Source organism: Ranitomeya imitator, chromosome 3 (genome assembly GCF_032444005.1).
Source record: "Ranitomeya imitator isolate aRanImi1 chromosome 3, aRanImi1.pri, whole genome shotgun sequence".
Classification (NCBI taxonomy): domain Eukaryota; kingdom Metazoa; phylum Chordata; class Amphibia; order Anura; family Dendrobatidae; genus Ranitomeya; species Ranitomeya imitator.
Genome location: NC_091284.1, coordinates 722,012,266 through 722,033,955, shown reverse-complemented (window position 1 = coordinate 722,033,955; position 21,690 = coordinate 722,012,266). Strand labels below are relative to the sequence as shown.

The window sequence follows — 21,690 nt, the reverse complement described above, 5'->3', positions numbered from 1 at the left end:
GATGAGAGGCGTCTGTAATTTACATCATAGGTAGACCTCAACTATGGGAGACAAACTGAGAAAAAAAAATCCGGAAAATCACATTGTCTGTTTTTTTAGCAATTTATTTGCATATTATGGTGGAAAATAAGTATTTGATCAGAAACAAACAATCAAGATTTCTGGCTCTCACAGACCTGTAACTTCTGCTTTAAGAGTCTCCTCTTTCCTCCACTCATTGCCTGTAGTAATGGCACCTGTTTAAACTTGTTATCAGTATAAAAAGACACCTGTGCACACCCTCAAACAGTCTGACTCCAAACTCCACTATGGTGAAGACCAAAGAGCTGTCAAAGGACACCAGATACAAAATTGTAGCCCTGCACCAGGCTGGGAAGACTGAATCTGCAATAGCCAACCAGCTTGGAGTGAAGAAATCAACAGTGGGAGCAATAATTAGAAAATGGAAGACATACAAGACCACTGATAATCTCCCTCGATCTGGGGCTCCACGCAAAATCCCACCCCGTGGAGTCAGAATGATCACAAGAACGGTGAGCAAAAATCCCAGAACCACGCGGGGGTACCTAGTGAATGAACTGCAGAGAGCTGGGACCAATGTAACAAGGCCTACCATAAGTAACACACTACGCCACCATGGACTCAGATCCTGCAGTGCCAGACGTGTCCCACTGCTTAAGCCAGTACATGTCCGGGCCCGTCTGAAGATTGCTAGAGAGCATTTGGATGATCCAGAGGAGTTTTGGGAGAATGTCCTATGGTCTGATGAAACCAAACTGGAACTGTTTGGTAGAAACACAACTTGTCGTGTTTGGAGGAAAAAGAATACTGAGTTGCATCCATCAATCAACATACCTACTGTAAAGTATGGTGGTGGAAACATCATGCTTTGGGGCTGTTTCTCTGCAAAGGGGCCAGGACGACTGATCCGGGTACATGAAAGAATGAATGGGGCCATGTATCGTGAGATTTTGAGTGCAAATCTCCTTCCATCAGCAAGGGCATTGAAGATGAAACGTGGCTGGGTCTTTCAACATGACAATAATCCAAAACACACCGCCAGGGCAACGAAGGAGTGGCTTCCTAAGAAGCATTTCAAGGTCCTGGAGTGGCCTAGCCAGTCTCCAGATCTCAACCCTATAGAAAACCTTTGGAGGGAGTTGAAAGTCCGTGTTGCCAAGCGAAAAGCCAAAAACATCAGTGCTCTAGAGGAGATCTGCATGGAGGAATGGGCCAACATACCAACAACAGTGTGTGGCAACCTTGTGAAGACTTACAGAAAACGTTTGACCTCTGTCATTGCCAACAAAGGATATATTACAAAGTATTGAGATGAAATTTTGTTTCTGACCAAATACTTATTTTCCACCATAATATGCAAATAAATTGTTAAAAAAACAGACAATGTGATTTTCTGGATTTTTTTTTCTCAGTTTGTCTCCCATAGTTGAGGTCTACCTATGATGTAAATTACAGACGCCTCTCATCTTTTTAAGTGGTGGAACTTGCACTATTGCTGACTGACTAAATACTTTTTTGCCCCACTGTATATAAATATATAGAGCTTCATGACCATTGTATCACTAGTCCCGTGACCACCTACTACAATCACAATTAGTTCACACGCGAACCTTCCCCTTGTGATTAGGCCCGGCATTGCTCAGCGGCCGTGAAGTGCATTGTTGACACAAGTAATAATGATTTATTTAACACAAGGACTTTTATCTCTCGATATCACAAGTGTTGACTTAAGACATTATAATGTCATCACCCATTACGGGAAATGGTAAGAAGAGTATAGCGGTTCATATGTATACTAATGGTTTATGAATTAAAGGCGGCCTAATAAGACCCTCTTATGTCTCTAAGAATAGTAGGCTTCCTTCACCACGGCATATTTCAGGGAGTATTTTGCATCAGTATTTGTAAACCAAAGCCAGGAGAGATCCTAGAGAGGTGGAAACCTTCGCATTCCAGCCTTTCTGTGTTCAGACTTCATTCCTGGTTTTGTCTTACAAATACTGATGCAAAATACCCAGATCCCAGAGGCCATAGACATCATGATACAACTAGTAATGGCAACCCTCTGAATTTGTGACAGTAGTAGAGACTTATTTCCACCTCTGCCTTTTATGATGGACATTAGAATAACTTCTAGGTCCACTAGTGGAAGCACTATGAGTACAGCCGAGCGTAGCTGCACCTCGCTGTTGGCGTAACTCCGGAGTTGTAGAAACAGCATAGCTGTGCTACATTTTTTCTGAAACTTTCATTAATTTATATAGCTACACTCGGCTGCTTTCGTAGCCGTGCCTTTTGATGGCCAGTACCTAGAAGCAGTTATTCCCATTTTGGCCATGAAATGCAGCTGTAACCCCTTCATGACATATGACGTACATGTAAGTCGTATGCCAGCAACCTGATTTTGATTCGGGCTCACATGCTGAGCCTCCATCTATCCCAGCAGATGATGGCTGTGTTATTCAGCCATCATCTGCCTCTAACAGCAGCGAGTGGACCAGAGCTCTGCCCGTAACTGTTAACATGTGAAATGCCGCTACCAATCTGACAATGGCATTTAACACACGCCGACAGGGGGACACGTCATTCCACACTCCCATATGTGTCTCAGATCACATGGCGCTGATGGGTTGCTATGTCACCCGGGGGTCTGCTGAAGACCCCTGTGCCTGTTATCACAGCACTTCTGTGAAAACCAGCTGGTGGGCGGTGTTCATAGGAAACCGTGATTTTGCTATACATAGGAGTACTGATGCACTGCTAGTTATATTACAAGTGATTGGATGATCAGCGCTTCAAGTCCCCTAACGGTACTAACAAATACAGTGAAAAGTAAAAAAAAAGGGGTTTTAAAAAATATGAAAAAATATAAAAGTTTCAAATCACCCCCTTTACAAAAAATACACATATTTGATATTGCAGCGTTCCTAAAACTCCGATCTATCAAAATATAAAATAAATTAATACGATCAGTAATCGACATAACGAGAAGAAAATTAAAAACGCCCAAATTGCATTTTTTTGGCAACAACAACAAAAAAAATGAAATAAAAGGGAATAAAACATCAAAACAAAGAGAAATCAACTCAGGGCACAAAAAAACAAGCCCCGATGCAGGTTAATATCCTGAAAATTTAAAACTTTACAGCTTCTGGAATAAGGCAAGAACTTTTTTTTTTAAATTAATGTTTTTTCACAACTTAAAATAAAAACTATACATGTTTTGTATCTCTGTGCGCATTGTACTGACCTGGAGAATCATATTGCTAGGTCAGTTTTAATGTAAAATGAATACTAAAAATAAAAAATATATATAAATAAATGATGGCAATATTGTGCTTTTATTTTTCCGCCATTTTGACACACTTGAAATTTTTTTTTTAAATTTGCCCCGCAAAAAAAGAAAGCCCTCACATAGCAATGGTGATGGAATAAGGGGAGGCAAAAACGAAAGCCCAAGAATGGGATATTGCCCAATCGGGAAGGTGTTAAAGTTTGGATTAATTGCTAATAGTAATTGTTCATCTAAACTTAGGCGAGGAAGACATAGGAGAAGATTATTGGAAGCGATGACTCTTTAATATTTAATATTTGACATTATCATGGCCTGCCATAGACATCCATGCAAATATCATTTACCACAAGTGGGAAAATTTAGGAAAACCTTTCTAAATACATTATAATGTGGCATTTGGGACCAGACCCAAAATGTATCAGATTTAGGAAAGTAGAAGGGTGGCACTGTGTGTGACTGCCTGTGTCTGTATGTAGAACATACTATCCAGGTCTGACCTGACGTTCTACACCGAGTATGGAGCGGAAAGTCTTACTGATTGATTGACAGCTCTGTGTGTGCACAAATCTACAGGGCAGGCTGCCAGTCACTGACTATATGATGGGGAATTGGGGCGTCTGTCTTGTGGATGGCACTATAGTTCTGGACAGCCCGCCTGATCTAATAGCATGGGCATCATCAATAGGATGTAAGCCAGACACTGTGCACTACACGTACCTGTGCGCCATATACAAGCCTTATCCGCCTACATTTGTTATACCAGGCGATCACCCCCTCCATGAATGAGAACCTAAAGAGATGAAATATAGGTTGGCATGCATGTGGCGTGTAGGTGCATGTTCACACCAGCCACTAAATAGACAAACCTAAGAAAAAAATAAAATAAGCAAATAACCTGCAGTAAACAAATAAATAGCAATAGTGCATGAAAATAATATAGGGGGTTTAGTTAACATATTTTGATTGCTTTTTTTTAATCAAAATCACATTAACTGTGTGCTCTATATTATTATCATACACTATTGCTATTTATTTAGTGCAGGGTATTTGCTTATTTTGATTTTTTCTTGGGTTGTCCCCTCCATGAATGGGGGCGTGTGACTGGTTGTTTCATCAGTATTTTACCCCTGTTCTGCTTCATCCTTTATCATGGGGGGCTGCTGCGTCCTGCAGGGCATTTAATACTGTGTCTTGGTGTTGGTAAATATGGCTGCCTTTTCTCTGTGATGTTTTTTGGATATATGTTACTCTGAACTTTTTATCACAAAACTATATTTCAAGCTGCTCGCATCAGACATCATGTACAGCCTGATAGGTTCCTTTTAAACGTTTTACTTAGAAGCTGGCCACTACTCTTTTATTCATGGCCTATCCAGATTGTGAGCCCCATCGGGGACAGTGATGATAATGTGTGCAAAACTGTAAAGTGCTGCGGAATATGTTAGCACTATATAAAAATAAAGATTATTATTATTATTATCCATAGGATAGGTGATGATGAATATGTGATCGCGGGGGTCCTCCCCCATCAGCAGTTTCTGGCGCAGGCCGAAAGTCTTCGGATGCTGTCGTGGCTGGATACTAAGGCATGGCTCTGGCCGCAGCCACTAGAGAAATGATGGAGCCGCTGTGTTCCGGCAGCATCTGAGAATTTCCGGTGACACAATCGGGGTGGATTGGGTAGAAAATTGAAAGGCGGCCATATATATTAGATACATATTAGATGAAGTTCTGCAGAGTTTGCCATTTTCATTGGGAGCCAGGTACGGACTGGGGCTGAAATTCAGTCCTGGCATTTGAAATCACACAGGCCCATGTTGCCCGATCCCCATGAACCAGATGGGATATATCACTAATCTTACCCTGGATGGAGGAAGGGAAGATTTTCTACAAGACCAATATTTCTAATGATACCCGTGGCCTGCAGGGGTAAGTAACGGTGTCAGCGACTTTGTGCTCCATCACAACTATTAACAGTATGCGCAACTTGAGAACACTGATTCTATTAACAACATAGCAGACAAGGCAGCCCACAACCAGACAGGCCCTTCTGGCATTTGCCAGAATTGCCAGATGGCCAGTCCAGCCCTGGTGGGAGCAGATATGTTTGTGGGGTGTCCTGACTTTTCCGTGATCACAAATGTTGGGGGGAGTGGGAAAGATCTAGCATGTTAGGCTGGGTTCACACTGCGTTGTGTGAACCCGTTTAATGGACTACGTTACACCGCGGGATAACGCAGTGTAATGTAGTCCGTTAACGCCGCCATTACTTTCAATGGCGAGCGCATCGGTAGCGCACGCCCACAATGGGCGTGCGCTAGCGATGTGCCGTCATTGAGTGACGGACCCGAGACGCTGGCTGCAGCATTTCTGGGTCCGTCACTGCAAGTGCAGATAGAGCTAGCAGAGCTCTATCTGCGCTAGCGGGATGAAATGCCGGCACTTGCGCTAGCAGCAGCCCGTTAGCGTATGTGCTGAACAGGCTGTTGCTAAACGCAATGTGAACTAAGCCTTAGATTTTAGCATACACACTCTCTTGTTCTTACAGAACATAACCCACCATCAGAGATGATTAGCAACAACTTACCCCACTCTTCCCCTAGACAACATATTCACACTCCGCTGTCGTGAGCGTGCATGTGTATGAAGGCATCATAGCTTTAGGCTGACAGTTATCTAAAGTGCTAACCACCTTATATCTCTACTTTCATCAGTTGGCCCCTTAACATGATATGAATTGTGTCAGATCTTGACCGGAAGCAATATCTGTCAACACATATTCTGATGCGTTGAATATTTTTGGCTTCTTTCCGGATGTAGTCAATATAACATTTAAGAAATTTGCCATAACAACCAGACGAGCAACTATTCAGACATCTGTGCAAGAATCCATCTGCATTTGTCCATGTAGCTAATGACATTGTCGTCTATAACCAGATCGACGGTGGACAACCAGCAATCTAATATTGCGAGTGTGCGGATGGCTTTACATTAGATTCCTCAAAAAGTTCACATTTGGAACAGCCAATGAGGAATTCCATTTTAAACTTCCTTTTAAAATAGCACTAACTTTGCTTTATAGTGAGTAGAACCTACACTAAACCCTTTTAGACCAGGTGTCCATTTTTCCGTAGCATTAGGATCAATTTTTTTGTGTATCGCAGCTGATCTCAAAATGACATCAGTTGTCACTTGGGACTTTTTTTTACTAGTTTCTACTGCACAACTGGTAATCGTAAAATGCAACATGTGGCGTGTTCTGATCCAGCTCTTTGAAGGGTCCGGCACAAAAACTGATGTGCTGAATGAATGAAAATGATCACATTGAAAACTATGGGATCTGTTCCCAAATCAATTTCCTTTTGGAGTTTTGTAGTAATATGGAGGAGGAAAAAAAGATCTGTACAGCGAAACACGTAGAAAAGAGGCCTTGAAGTCAGCAACCAAACCATACCATGGATGAAGAGACCTGGGGATCTCCTGCTGTAGCAGAATAACAAGTCCCAGCATGCGTTATAAGTTCAAGCAATTGAACATCATAGATTAAGTGGGTTGTTCAGGACTAAATTATTTTTTTTACTATGAGTTAAAAAACTATCAGGCAGATACTTGCTAGCAACTACCTGCCTGCTCTATCTGGCACCGGCTCAGAGCAGTCATCGACCACTCCTACCAGCGATTCAGCTGCTCCATGTCAGCTCTTCCCCTTCCGCTCTGCTCTGTTGATGGGGCGTGACTGCTGACATCATGCTGATTGACAGCCAGCTTCCCACAGTTAGGCAGCAGGGAGCTGGCTGTCAATCAGCATAACATCAATCGCTAAGGAAAGTAACAGATCTCAGTGGATGAGAAGTCATTCAGTCGAGCAGAAGCCGTTGAATCACTGGCAGGAGCGGTCAGTAACTGCTCTGTGCCAACAGAGATTAGCGTCGGGCATAACAGGCAGGACGTAAGCAATTATATGCCTGTGAGTTCATAGGCCCAAAGTAAAAAATGTATATAGCCTTGGATAACCTCTTTAAAGGGAACCTGTCACCCCCAAAATCGAAGGTGAGCTAAGCCCACTGGCATCAGGGGCTTATCTACAGAATTCTGTAATGCTGTAGATAAGCCCCCGATGTATCCTGAAACATGAGAAAAAGAGGTTAGATTATACTCACCTGGGGGGGCGGTCCGATCTGATGGGCGTTGCGGTCGGGTCCGGGGCCTCCCATCTTCTTACGATGACGTCCTCTTCTTGTAGTCATGCTGTGGCTCCAGTGCAGGTGTACTTTGTCTGCCCTTTTGAGGGCAGAGCAAAGTACTGCAGTGAGCAGGTGCCGAGCCTCTCTAGCCTTTCCCAGCAGACCGGACCGCAGTGGGACCGCCCCTGGGTGAGTATAATCTAACCTCTTTTTCTCATCTTTCAGTATACATCGGGGGCTTATCTACAGCATTGCAGAATGCTATACATAAGCCCCTGATGCCGGTGGGCTTAGCTCACCTTCGATTTTGGGGGTGACAGGTTCCCTTTAAGGCTTTGACTACAGAGTGAAATGTGACGCACATCAGCAGATCCCGGACATGTGGTGCAACCAAAAACCATTGTGTTACTTGTCTCATATTGAATTCCACAAGGGCAAATTTGAGCTTGTTGTGCGACCTGCTACAAAAATCCAACAGGTTTGGACTTTGGGCCAATGGTAAAGTTTTGGTCGTGGTCGTATTAGGCTTTGGGTCTTTGTGTGATAGCACAATGAGCCTAACATATTGCCAATTTTGCCATGTAGTACTAACCTTACCATAGCGGTCTGTGAATTATTTCACACACCCCAGACTTCATTTGTATTTTATAGCTGGAACTTCACCTACTTTATGCTTTGTTTTTGCCTTTTTAGGACTGTTTTGTATGTGGGATAATGGGATAATTTTGTTAAAATTGGGGCATTCGTTGAGATATTTCTCTGTATTTTTTCCTGCAGCCACATGTTGTCTGTAAGGCTCGGTTACCAATTATCAGTTGTGAATGGTCAATTTTTTTATATGCCTGAATCGGATACAATGAGGCCAAAGTTGTGCACTGTGTGCACCAGTCCTGTGTCCCTTGCTGGGTCATATATGCTGCAGGCAACATTCTCATCTGGCTCCAAGACCAGTTGGGCACAAGAACTGATGCGCTGAATGATTGGGATTGATCCCATAGAAATCTATGGGATCAGATAGCACGTACGTTTTCCTCCAGCATTTCTTGTATCACAGCACTGGGAAAAAAACATTGTTAAGGTGCATAAATGAACACAAGGCAATAGTCAATAGAAACAAATGTAAAACACATTACTTTTTGTAATTGCCCCCAACCCCCCCTCCCCCCTCCCCCCTCCCCCCCTCCACACACACACACACACACACACACACACACACACACACACACACACACACACACACACACACTTTGGGTGCATTTATAGGTGCCTGGCATTTTTTCCCCAAATACAGTATGTGTAGATGTGACATCTTTTTCATGTGTTTCCATAGGCAAAAAATAAAAAATAAAAAACACAAATGTGTATCTAAAAAGTCTTGAAAAATGCTTGATTATAAATCATGGAGTTTTCACATGCCTGAAAAAAAAGACATTACAAAATAAATAAATGAATAAACAAATAATAAAAAAATATATCCATGAAGGAAGCCTAATGCTTTAACTTACTCCTCTCACATTACTTACACAAAGGGGAGGAGACAAAAAAAACAAACACCAAATATTTTATTACCATTTTTTATTGCAATGGTTCCCTTGGGCATGACAGATCTGTGGCTATATACATTTACAAGTCATTAAACCAATGCTGAGGAGCTGTAACATTTAGAAAGGCAAAAGAAAGAACAGAGTGCAATGAAGAAATGAAGAAGTGTAAAATCCATAAAGAGCACAACACATGGGCGAAGAGGAGGGTAAAAGGTCCAAAACATACGAAAAAGGGGCTAACTGCAATTACCTTCTTATACACTGCTCATTCCCGATACAGGTTTGTTTTAATGAGAATTAAGGTTTTTTTTATGATTGTTGAGTCTTCATACCGGTGGTTAGTTATACAATGAGCTCAGTGGAGGAAAATACCTAAAAGGAGACAACAAAGAAGTTAAGGGCAAGCAGTATTTGTCATAATCAGAAGTTATTTATTGATTGATTTATTCATTTTTTCCTTTCTTTTCATTTTTATTTTTCATTTTACTTTTTCACATTCATTTGGGTTTTATTCCTATTTTTTATTATTTTTATTATTCCTATTTTTTTAAAATATATATATATTTTTTTTGTTGTTGCAGATATTTACTTCTAGATGATATAAAATATTAAGTAGAACTTTTCCTTTCTCTCCTGGCTTGGCTCTGATAGTAGCTGGTAGCTCACTTGTTAAGATAAAGCAATGGATGTGGCCGTGTGTGTGCTGATTCCTTTGTGTTGAATTATTGCTTTGTTGAGCCAAAGGTCATTACAATGGATAAGTAGAGCAATAAAACTATGAGAACCAGTACTCTTTCCCTATAAAGATTATCATTATTGGGTTATTAATACTCGACCATCTTGAATTATACCTCAGTAATAAATAGGGATCTTGACTCAAGCTCAGACAGTATAAAAATAAAATCATTCCCACCCCCCATCACCTCCCCACACTTATCCCTGCCTGCTCCTTCCATCAGAGCTCCTCATATTATTGTAATAAAGTATTATATAGGTCAGGGTACTCTAAATCTAGACTAGATAGATAGATAGATAGATAGATAGATAGATAGATAGATAGATAGATAGATAGATAGATATATAGATAGATAGATAGATAGATAGATAGATAGATAGATAGATAGATAGATAGATAGATAGATAGATAGATAGATAGATAGAATTACTTATTTTTATATAACTATGCTATAAACTATAAAATATATAACACAATCAAATATATATATTCACAATAATTAAATTTATTTATCTATAATAAAACTGTGAATAAACCCACTGGAGTTTTTAACAAGATAAAGCAGAAAAGGGTTTTACTGGTGTAATTTTAGTGCAATGGTCGCATCTCTATGGACAATGTGATTGATTTATAACCTGCCCTAAAATGGAAGAATATACTCCCGGTATTCATAATGTGATTTTTATAGCTGCTGCTATTGTCTTTTTCGCTGGGAATATGTATCTGGTAGTCCATCAATAAAATGATAAACGACTCGTTTTTTTTATGAATCCAAAATAATCTAAAAGAGAAACACAGTTCACTCTTGAAATATATATATTTTATTATATATTATTACACATATTAAATACATAGTTAGCTAATTTTGAGCCAGTAGAATGTAAAAAAATCTAATATATATATAAATATATATGATTTTATTATATATCTATATATATATCTATATCTATCTATCTATCTATCTATCTATATATATATGATATTTCTATTTTATATGTTATAAATCAACAGAAGCCAAATTTACTGCGACATTATCTGCAGGTCATTGAGAATAATAAATTGTTTTATTGTTTAGATTAGTAGATATGTAATGGGAAATAGTAAATTTTATCGAATATAAAGTGCGACTTGTGCAGAGCCCCTCACCCCCAATCAGGACCAGACAATGAATGCCACAATAATAGAGAGCAGATAAATGATATAAAATCAGCCGGTAAATAAGAGACCTGATGCCATAAGTGATCAGTGCAATAAACTTACCTTACAGAGAATGTGCATTGCTCCTTATGGGTCAGTAGATTTTTGTGGAGACCCAATCTTCTACATAAAGAACTATTTTCTGTCCATATTCTACAGAGGAAATCCTGATGTTCTTGCAGCTCTCAGGGCTTGGCTGGCCATAGTGAGCTCTGCCATCGGCTTGGGCCTCAGCACTGCACACACAAAGTTGCTAACTTAGCTGAAATCCCTAATTCTTCTTCCCACTCCATCCAGCATTGTGTGGCTTCACAGAATATCGCGGTATTGGGCTCCCCTTCCCCTCGTTGTTTATAGCTACACAAGGCAAAAGGCCCATAAATCTTTTTAGAAAGCCCAGAGAGACAAGAGGAAATTGTGTATGCATGGCTAGGAGCAGCTAATATCTAAACCCATTAACAAGCCTGGGTAGGACTCAAGTTGTTGGGGTACATTAACCTACAGTTAAATTCTGAAAGAAGTAAAAAAAAAAAAAGACATTTGTGTGAATTAACATAAACCAAATTCATCATTTCATTTTTGGCATATGAAATGAGATGAGCTGGATGAGCATGCTCCCTTTAAATGCACTCACTGTGGTCATTATAAGTCTGGTTGCATCAAAATCATAAATCAGGGGTCAGGAGAAGACCTGGGAAGGGTGGTATAGACGGTAGGCTTATATAATGGGGGGTGGTAAATAAACTGGGTGATCACAAAGCGATTACAAGGTGTCAATATCATGATAAAGGAAGGTCAAGAATCTAATAGATGGTAAAATATCACAATTATCTGTGCATGTATAGAAATATATAAGTAGCAGAATTATCTGTATCTTTGTGAGATCTTTACATATATGAGGAACCTGCCACATATGTATATATATATATATATATATATATATATATATATATATCTTATGCATACGTACACACGTATATATATATATATATATATATATATATATATATATATATATATTCAGGGGACCTTTGTTGTGTTTCAAAACCCAAGGTAAAGGTGAAGAATATCATTAATGACAAATAAAGTAGTAGGGTCACCTCTGTGTGTGTATATATATATATATATATATATGTATATATATATATATATATATATATATATAGACAATAACCTTCCTTAGGTTTCCGACTCCAGTAATCAATGCAAATGTTAGTAGCCACTGCTCTGCTTGCATGTGGGGAGGGCTAGGCTCAGTGCTTGAGTTTAAAGCCCACTAAACAATCCTAATCTGCATTGGCAATACCCCCAGAAGAGCACTTCTCTCTTCTCCCACCACCCCCACCCTCCCCAAAAAGGGCCCTCCAGATAGCGGACGCCCCCAACCTCCCTGCTCAGCCCTCTCGTTGTGCGCCTGGATATACACTGCAGCCTGCTCTGCTGCACCCTCTTCGCCTAGGAAAGTGTTAAAGGTAAGATATTTTCACTCCAAGCAAACAGCAGGCTTTTGTATACATGATTTATCGTCTGATTCTTGGTTCAACCAGAGTTCACATGAATTTGCTACTGCTGAAGGCTAGGAGATGGGGCTGACTTCACACTACTGAGGGTTGCCATTAACAAAATCCTTTGCCTTTAGACTCCCAGCATTTTTTGGGAACTTGTAGAGATGTCATTTTTTTTTTTTAATTTATTTTTTTTTGTAAAGGATAGTTGAAGAGATTTAATATCGGTGCAATATCTTAAGGGGCAGGATCGGGGCATTTGAGGGGTTAATTTTTAATGCCTCATTGACACCATGCCTCTCGGTGATATATATGTGCTGCTGCAGGATCTATTGGCTGGGAGGAGGAGGGGGGTCATTGTATATATATTACAGCCTTTAAAATCCAGATTGGCTGAGCGATGAGCGATAGATCGTTTGATAGGAAGGTAAATGTGAGATAACGTGGGGATGATTGTAATATGCATTTGATGGAGTTCCCCATTCTTTTTGGGTGATTGTTCCATTGTGCCATCATCGCCTGCATCCACCGCACAGCCGATGTCATTGGTCGGAGTTTCTATTTTCCCTTAGATCTGAGAGTTGAATGAAGCTCCAGCACATCGGACCTTATTTACAGCCCCCTCTTGGAGACGTTTGGTGGGTGCTGTAGCTACAAATGATAATTCGTTTTTGATAAATGCTTTGCACACATTTTGCAGCCGGGCTGATATAAATCAGAAAGGAAGGTGGAGGGAGGCGGCAAATACAAATCATATTTATGGAGGGGCAGGCTGCTGTGGCTATTAAATAAACAGTAATATTAATAGAATATATGGAAAATTGATAGAACATTGCTTAAAACTGTGCATTGGACTGGGATTTAGAAGGAGGGGGGTGAATAGTCTGAAAAAGTGCTGATCACATAAATAGGGGCTTTCTCTATAAGAACAAAGGACTGTGCCAGGGCCTAATCCTGGCCCATATAACAATGGCCTTTAATTGATAGACTGGGTGTATGGGGGAGCACTGGGGTATCCTCCATAAATACACAGGCACCATTGCCGGCCACTAAGGACCTGACTGGAGGAGCTCTGCCAAGGAGAACACTTTGTGTTATTATTGGTTTTGGCTCCATGTGAGTCAAATTCCTGAGCCCTCTGTAAACAGTGGGAAATGGGAGAGAAAGTTTGAATGGTAAATATGAGGGGAATGTTCCTGCAGCTGAGGCCCAGGATAAATGGGCCCCTTCACTCCTATGGGAGAGGTGCAAAATGATGTCCAGGACAGAGACCGGTCCAGGCTGATCATCTCTGTATATGCTATGGACCTATTATTATATAGAATAGAGGTGGGCAATAAAGAGGCATTCAGCCTCAACAGCTGTGAAAGGAAATGCAAAACTCTCCAAACACTACCTGGACATTTGCTTTGATCAACTGCAATAAAAGTAACTTACAATAAGTGTAAATTAATAGCAATACAATCAGATATTACTTTTATGGTTAAAAGAACAACTGAGCAAACTATATTATGTGACAAAAGTAAACAGTTAATGAAAGTTTGTGCAGATGACAAACAATTAAACTCACATGAAAGAATGTGAATTACCAGATAGATAGAAATATAGATAAATAGATAATAGATAGATGATTCATAGATAGATAATAGATAGATGATTGATAGAAAGATAGATAGATAGATAGATAGATAGATAGATAGATAGATAGATGATTGATAGATAGATAGATGGATAGATAGATAGATAATAGATAGATATTGGATAGATAATAAATAAATAGATAGATGAGCAGATAAGATATAGATATTAGCTAGAGATAATAGATATAAATAGATAGATGCAATATGATAAATTATAGTAAATTATCTGTCGTTTATCTATATTTTCTCTATCTACCATCAATCTATAATATTATAATAGATAGATAGATTGATATATAATAAAATATAAAGTTTGAAAAAGTTCCACACTTGGAACCGAAAGTTGCCTCGCTACAATGGGTCGTTAGACCCTTGAAATGTTTTAAAAAAATTTTGAGGTTTGATTTTGACTTAGAGGCATTTTGCACCTAATTTTGCAATTTTTGATATATTCGCTAGTACTGCACCTATATTAGATAGATAGATAGATATCTGCTATAGATATAGATAGCAGATAGATATCTGAGATATAGATAGATAGATATAGATATAGCAGATGGATATCTGCTATAGATATATCTGCTATCTTTCCATGCATTGCTAACTAGATTGTGCTGTTGGTCACTTTGATTTGTGCGGTGAAAAGATCTGTAGAAGACTGGATTGTGGTGGAGAGCTAGATCAGATGATAATAACTATTGTTCACCTTTCCTAAGTCCATCCATCATGCCAGGTAGAACCTGTAGTGTTCCTACCACAAGCAGTCACATGGAAACACACAAGCAGCATTAAACTTAAACTATAGTCTCCCAGATATAAGCAGTCATCTCATTACTGTTAATCATTTTTATAACTTCCTACGGCACTTCCACTACATAAATCCAGCTGTCAAGGATTTCATCTGTCATTTCAGTTTAAACAACAATCCTGGGTCTAGCTGGTGTTACATGCATTCTATAAATAATTCGGTATCCAACAGAGATAATAGATAGATAATAGATAGACGGATAGATAGATAGATAATAGATTCATAGATAGATAGATAAATAGATAATAGATGCATAGATAGATAGATAGATAGATAGATAGATAGATAGATAGATACAGTAGATAGATAGATAATAGATTGATAGATAATAGATAGATGATACATAGATAATAGATAGATAGATAGATATAGATAGATAGACAGATATATACAGTAGATAGATAGATAGATATATAATAGATTGATAGATAGATATTAGATAGATGATACATAGATAATAGATAGATAGATGATAGATAGATAGATAGATAGATAGATAGATAGATAGATAGATAGATAGATAGATAGATGGATAGAGTAGAAAAAATGGAACAACACATATATTAGTCCTTGGGTGCACAAGCCTCCTCTGCAATCTATCCACTTTGCAATAGTTACAATGCCATTAGAAAAAAGCAGGCAGCACTCCTTCTTTAGGTGCAATTCTGTGGTTATTTATTTAGCCCCTCAAGGGCTTGAGAAAGGTTCCATAGGAGCCGAAACGTCGCCTGACATGTGGGTCTAAATAAATAACCACAGAATTTCACCTAAAGAAGGAGTGCTGCCTGCTTTTTTCTAATGATAGATAGATAGATAGATAGATAGATAGATAGATAGATAGATAGATAGATAGATAGATAGATAAATAGATAGATAGTTGGAAGCTACAAGCTCCCTTCAGCTTTTTTTTTTTTTAGGAAAGTTTGTGAAGTATTTAAAGTTTTAATCATAAACTTTTTAGAAATATCCCATGTTTATTATTTTCCTTTAATTCACAAATGAAACTAGTATATTACAAAATGCGTGAATTGTTTCAGATTTGTACAATAGGAAAATAATGTTATATATAAATCCAGCAACCACATTTATTATTTATGTTTTCATTCATCTAGTGAGGCAAGATTTCGTTAAATATCCCAGACCTTTGTTTAATCCCTGGATCCTTTGTTGCTAATTTTGCCGCATCCTTTTCATTTGTGACTCAGAAGAGAACTAACATAAATCCTTAACAGAGAATAATGCCCCAATACATTGAAAAACCAAAGAAACAAATGTATACAAGAAGAAACAGGTATTAGTTAAATAGATAAATAGATTGGTAATTGGATGATTAAAATCTCATTATCACCACTAAATATATGCCCTTTGTATTTTCTGAAGTTTTTCCTTTGGGTTATTAATTATTATAGACCTGGCATAAGCAGTTTTGATGTCATCATGTATAGGAAGTTTGCATTAGAAGTCCTTAGGAAGAAAATACCTACATTTTAGGAAGGGATCCCTTAGTGGCAGCTTTCAGGCTGTAATCGCAGAGGGCTATGTAGGACCTACCGCAGTGGACGGTGTCTTTAGAAAGGCTCAGTACTTCCCAAGGCTCTTTTGTTACCTAGCATCACTAGGGAAAAAACACATGTATTTAAAGTAGCCCAAACTTTACAGTGGGTGCAGTGACGTCAGAAGGTGGTTCTTAGTGTTTCTTTTGGAAGTGTAATTCTGTTATTTGCTTTCTGTGTCAGCAGGTCCTGGGCCCTTTACAGAACCATTGGCCTGGAGGAAGATCTGCTGTGATAGAGCTGGGATGCCGGAGCTTTATCTGTAGGTCAGGCTCAGGATTGTCTACAGGGGCCATTGGATGTGACTCTGATAACCTGCTCATCACACATTATACAAAGACCGCACTGAACACAGAAGATGCAAAAGTCACTTTACTACGACAACGCAGCGTCCTTCGCGGGCTGTGGCTTTCAGGACGCCAGTGCCATGCATTACCTTGGGCACCAGACTTATGCCACCGAAGACGACTATGAGTCTTCCTACTGTTTGCAGCCAGGAACCACATCCAGCAATAAAAGCGAGCACTCACTGAAGGGCATCAACTTTCATCTGTCCGATGTCTCAGAACAAGCCCAGAAGCCTAAGTCACCCAACTCAGAGTCCCCTAACCCCAAATCCACTGCCACCCAGAGCTGCCCCTCCCAGCCCAGCACTGGCACTGAGTCTGAAGTCACTGGCACCAAGAAAAGCAGCAAGAACAACAACAACAACGTCCCCAAACAGATCTTCCCCTGGATGAAAGAAACACGTCAGAACGCCAAACAGAAGAAGCCGACCCCTCCCCCAACAGGTAACACAGTGGGACCCCCAACCCCAGAGCTACATGCTGCACATAGACATGCTACACCAATAGTGTCAATGCATTAGTGGCTCATCTGTATCTTATTTCTCTATTCGTGTATTTAATATCTATCGATCATCTATCTATCATCTATTTATCTATTATCTATCTCTATCTATCTATCTATCTATCTATCTATCTATCTATCTATCTATTATCGATCTATTATCTATCTATCTATTTATCTATCTATCTATCTATTATCTATCTATCTATCTATCTATAGATCTATCTATCATCTATCTATTTCTATTATCTATCTATTAACTATCTATCTATCTAGCTATCTATCATCTATCTATTATCTTTATATTATCTATCTATCTATCATCTATCTATTATCTATCTATTATCTATCATCTATCTATTATCTATCTATCTATCTATCTATCTATCTATCTATCTATCTATCTATCTATCTATCTATCTATCTATTATCTATCTATCAACTATCTATCTATTATCTATCTATCTATCTATCTATCTACCTATCAATCATCAATCTATCTATCTATTATCTGTCTATCATTATCTATTTGTCTATCTATCTATCTATTATCTATCTATCTATTATCTATCTATCTATCTATCATCTATCTATCTATTATCTGTCTATCATTATCTATTTGTCTATCTATCTATCTATCTATCTATCTATCTATCTATCTATCTATCTATCTATCTATCTATCTATCTATCTATCTATCTATCTATCTATCATTATCTATCTACCAATTAATCTTATACATTTTTATCTATTTAATATCTATCAATTTCTTTATCAATAGATTTCATTTATCTATATATCCTCTATCTATCTATCTATCTATCTATCTATCTATCTATCTATCTATCTATCTATCTATCTATCTATCTATCTATCATATTTGAAGGTGACCCTGCTGCTACAAGAAATTGTAATGGTCCATATGAATTCTTTCAGACACTTGTAAAGTTTTCTCTTCTCCCTTTTCTCCACTGTCCATTGCTTCTAATACGATGACAGGTAGATTCTGGGAATATATAATAAGTGCAGCTGCGGAGAAGTTTGTGGCTGTCTTGTCTTATGTGCAGTTTAGCATGAATGTGGCTGATAACAGATTACAATACCTCATATTTAAATACTTTTGCTAAGTTCAATAATGTGTATTAGTTGCTGGTTTTAGTGAGAGATACTAAAGTAACATTTTCGTTTGTGGATCACAGATTTTTAACAAATAAACTTTTTTTTTTTTACCCTTTCACGTTCCCCAGAAGAAGACAACTCCCTGGACACCAGTTTTATAAGTTCTGCATCTAAAAGGGCCAGGACTGCTTATACCAACTCCCAGCTGGTGGAGTTAGAGAAGGAATTCCATTTCAATCGTTATCTTTGCCGCCCGAGGAGGCTGGAAATGGCCAAACTGCTCAATTTATCGGAGAGGCAAATAAAGATCTGGTTCCAAAACAGGAGGATGAAATACAAAAAGGATCACAAGGGGAAAGGTGGGGGTGTGTCTCCTGGAGGGCAGTCTCCCAGCAGAAGCCCCTCACTGATGCCTTACTCCAACCCCCTCACCCTGGATGAGGACAGTGGCTATCAGGTGCCCATGGCTCACGAATTCGCCAAGAGTCCTGGTAACATGTATGGGCTAACAGCTTATTCTGCACCTCTGTATGACAACCCACCAGCTCAGAAAAGATATCACCAGCCCCTGATCTCTGAGTATGACAACCCTTCAGTGCATGGAGATGCAGGCTATGACACCCCTGGATTACAGGGGAGCCAGAGCTACATTGCAGGGGATTACCTGGATAATGGCTCTGGAGGCTGCCCAATGTTCAACATGCCCCATCCTTCTACAGATAGCATTGACTACAGCTGTGCTGCACAGACACCAGGCAAACACCATCTTGGGCCCTGTGATCCACATCCCACCTACACAGACTTAAGCCTACATCCTGTGCCTCAGGGGTGTTCCCAGGAGCCCCCAGTGCTGACACATCTGTAGAATTGCCTACCCTTTGAAACATAAAGGCAATTTAGCCTGGCCCATTATGTCATTAAAAACATGTAAACCTACCACCAACAGTATGCCTCAACCCCCCCACATCTCCTATGTATTTATTAAACTATGCACAATACAGGGACTATGCATGAAGAGCAATACCACATAAGCAACCAATTAGACTAAACTCCTCTACCCTCTCTGTAGTGTAAACTCGTATGCCTGGCCAGAAACACTGGGAATGGAAGGTCACAGCCTGTACATGCTGGAATGTAGTCACTCTTCATGGGTACACTAGTAGTTCTTGGAGGTCCCTTAAAATTTAGTTCTATTTTAAACTGTATTTATGTATGACTTCCAGGGTTTTGTAATTTCTCTAAATCTTTTTTAGTAGAAACAATAAAGAAAAAAAAAAAGCTATATTTATAATGCGTTAAATCAGTTAAATATCTTGTGTCTATTTTTGTTGGTTTGTTTTATACCTGTTCTCGGTTTTAATTTATTATTAGGGATATAAAATGTTTGTTTTTTTTCTTATTTTTCTTTTATTTGAAAACGGATCCGAAATCGATTTCTCTGAGTTTCTTTGTATTTTTTAGTAGAGTTTGAATTAACCGTTTGATAAAATAAATAAAAAATGACAAATAAATGTGTGATTGTCTTTATTTGTCAATACTTAGGTAGAACACAAAGGGATTTTGGAAGTTGCTGAAATCAGTTTGTCTGCGTGTGTGTGTTATTTCCCTGCTAGGGGTTGGATTTCACCCCTAATTCACCCCCATTAATCATCTGGACAGGGACAGTTCACATGGCCCCCTAAAGCCTTTTCATGTTAAGTTAGTATTCAGCCCTGGTACAATCTTGCTTGATCAGTTTCTGCAGTTGGTTTTGCTAAACTTTTACACACTCCGAGATCTCAGGTTTGGGATTTCCTGGTTCTGTAGCTTCTGGCCACATTTAGGGAATACTTTAATGTTTGTCACATTTTGGTATGTAAATAGAACATTAGAGCATTAGAGACAGTATTTCTATAGCCCTGGCTGGTAAATATTTACTATTGCTGTAAACTACCATGTTATGTTGTAGCTCATATGTTTCAGATGTTAATATTATACATATATATATATATATATATATATATATATATATATATATACATACTTACATATCTCACCTGTGTCTCAACATAGTTCCTTAAAGTATTTTATATATATATATATATATATATATATATATATATATATATATATATATATATATATATATATATATATGCATATATATATATGATGAGTGTACAAATATTTACATATATTTGTGGTTACAAGTATCTATATAAATATATACATATGTAACTGTGTGTATATGTATGTGTGTATGTATATATATCATATATATATATGATCCTTAAAAACAAAAACACAGTGTATCCCCCCACAGTCGCTGGAGGTCACATTCTCAGTGTATAGTGCTGCCTGAATCAGTGATATTTACACTGAAGCTTTCAGGACTTTTCTATACCTGGTCGCTATGGCTATGGAGGGTCTCCACTTGTGAGTACACGTTGTCTCAGGCTTTTGTCTGCCCCCCTTGTAAATATGTAAAGAGCTATATGGGTGCAGTTTAACCGTTTATTAGGTTTCCTCTGAGTATGGAAACAAGCCTGTGATTTTTTTGGGTGGAAAAAATGTCCAACTGGCTGTAATTTCGGCTTCCGTTTGGGCTAATGGTAAATTAGCTTCATGGCTCGGATGGAAGCTCTCAGTAACTCAATTTACCGGGAGGAACAGAAGGGCAGAAATGTGTCTCCAAGTGCCTGACTCCACCACAATCAGATGGCCCAGTCTTATCATTACAGCCACACTAGGCCCCTGACAGTGCGGGGTAATGGGCTCAGGCTCTGCAAAGAGGGATCCAGGTCACAGCAATGACTGCAGCACAATGGCACATTAATGGCGGCATCCTTCTGACAGTTATATGTATTCTCTGCATAGCTGTACATGGGAACTGCTGCGATATTACTGAATCTGCGATATTAGTAAAGTCTATTTATCTATCGATTATTTATCCTTTTATCTATCCATCTTTAGAACAAAATCAGAAGCAGCACACCATCTCTAGTGAAAAATGTGTTGTTTAACAGCTCATCATGCGACGTTTCGGCTCCATGTGTAATAAGCCTTCTTCTTCTCTCACATGGCACCGAAACGTCGCATGATGATGAGCTGTTAAACAACACATTTTTCACTACAGATGATGTGCTGCTTCTGATTTTGTTCTAAATGTAATAAGGACTGGTATGTAAGAGGGAGGCTTTGCACCCAAAACATGTTAGAAAGGTGCTGCTCTTTTCTTTTTTTATCTATCTATCTATCTA

The 21,690-nt window shown here is 38.8% G+C and overlaps 1 protein-coding gene across 1 annotated transcript; it reads left to right on the top strand.

Moving 5' to 3' along the window:
* Positions 1 to 12,374: 12,374 nt before the first annotated feature.
* Positions 12,375 to 19,867, top strand: LOC138672301 (homeobox protein Hox-D3-like). Its single transcript, XM_069760251.1, has 3 exons — positions 12,375 to 12,449; positions 16,670 to 17,274; positions 18,580 to 19,867. Exons 2-3 carry the CDS (start codon positions 16,842 to 16,844, stop codon positions 19,314 to 19,316), a joined length of 1,170 nt encoding a protein of 389 aa, XP_069616352.1. The 5' UTR covers positions 12,375 to 12,449; positions 16,670 to 16,841; the 3' UTR covers positions 19,317 to 19,867.
* The last annotated feature ends 1,823 nt before the right edge of the window (positions 19,868 to 21,690 follow it).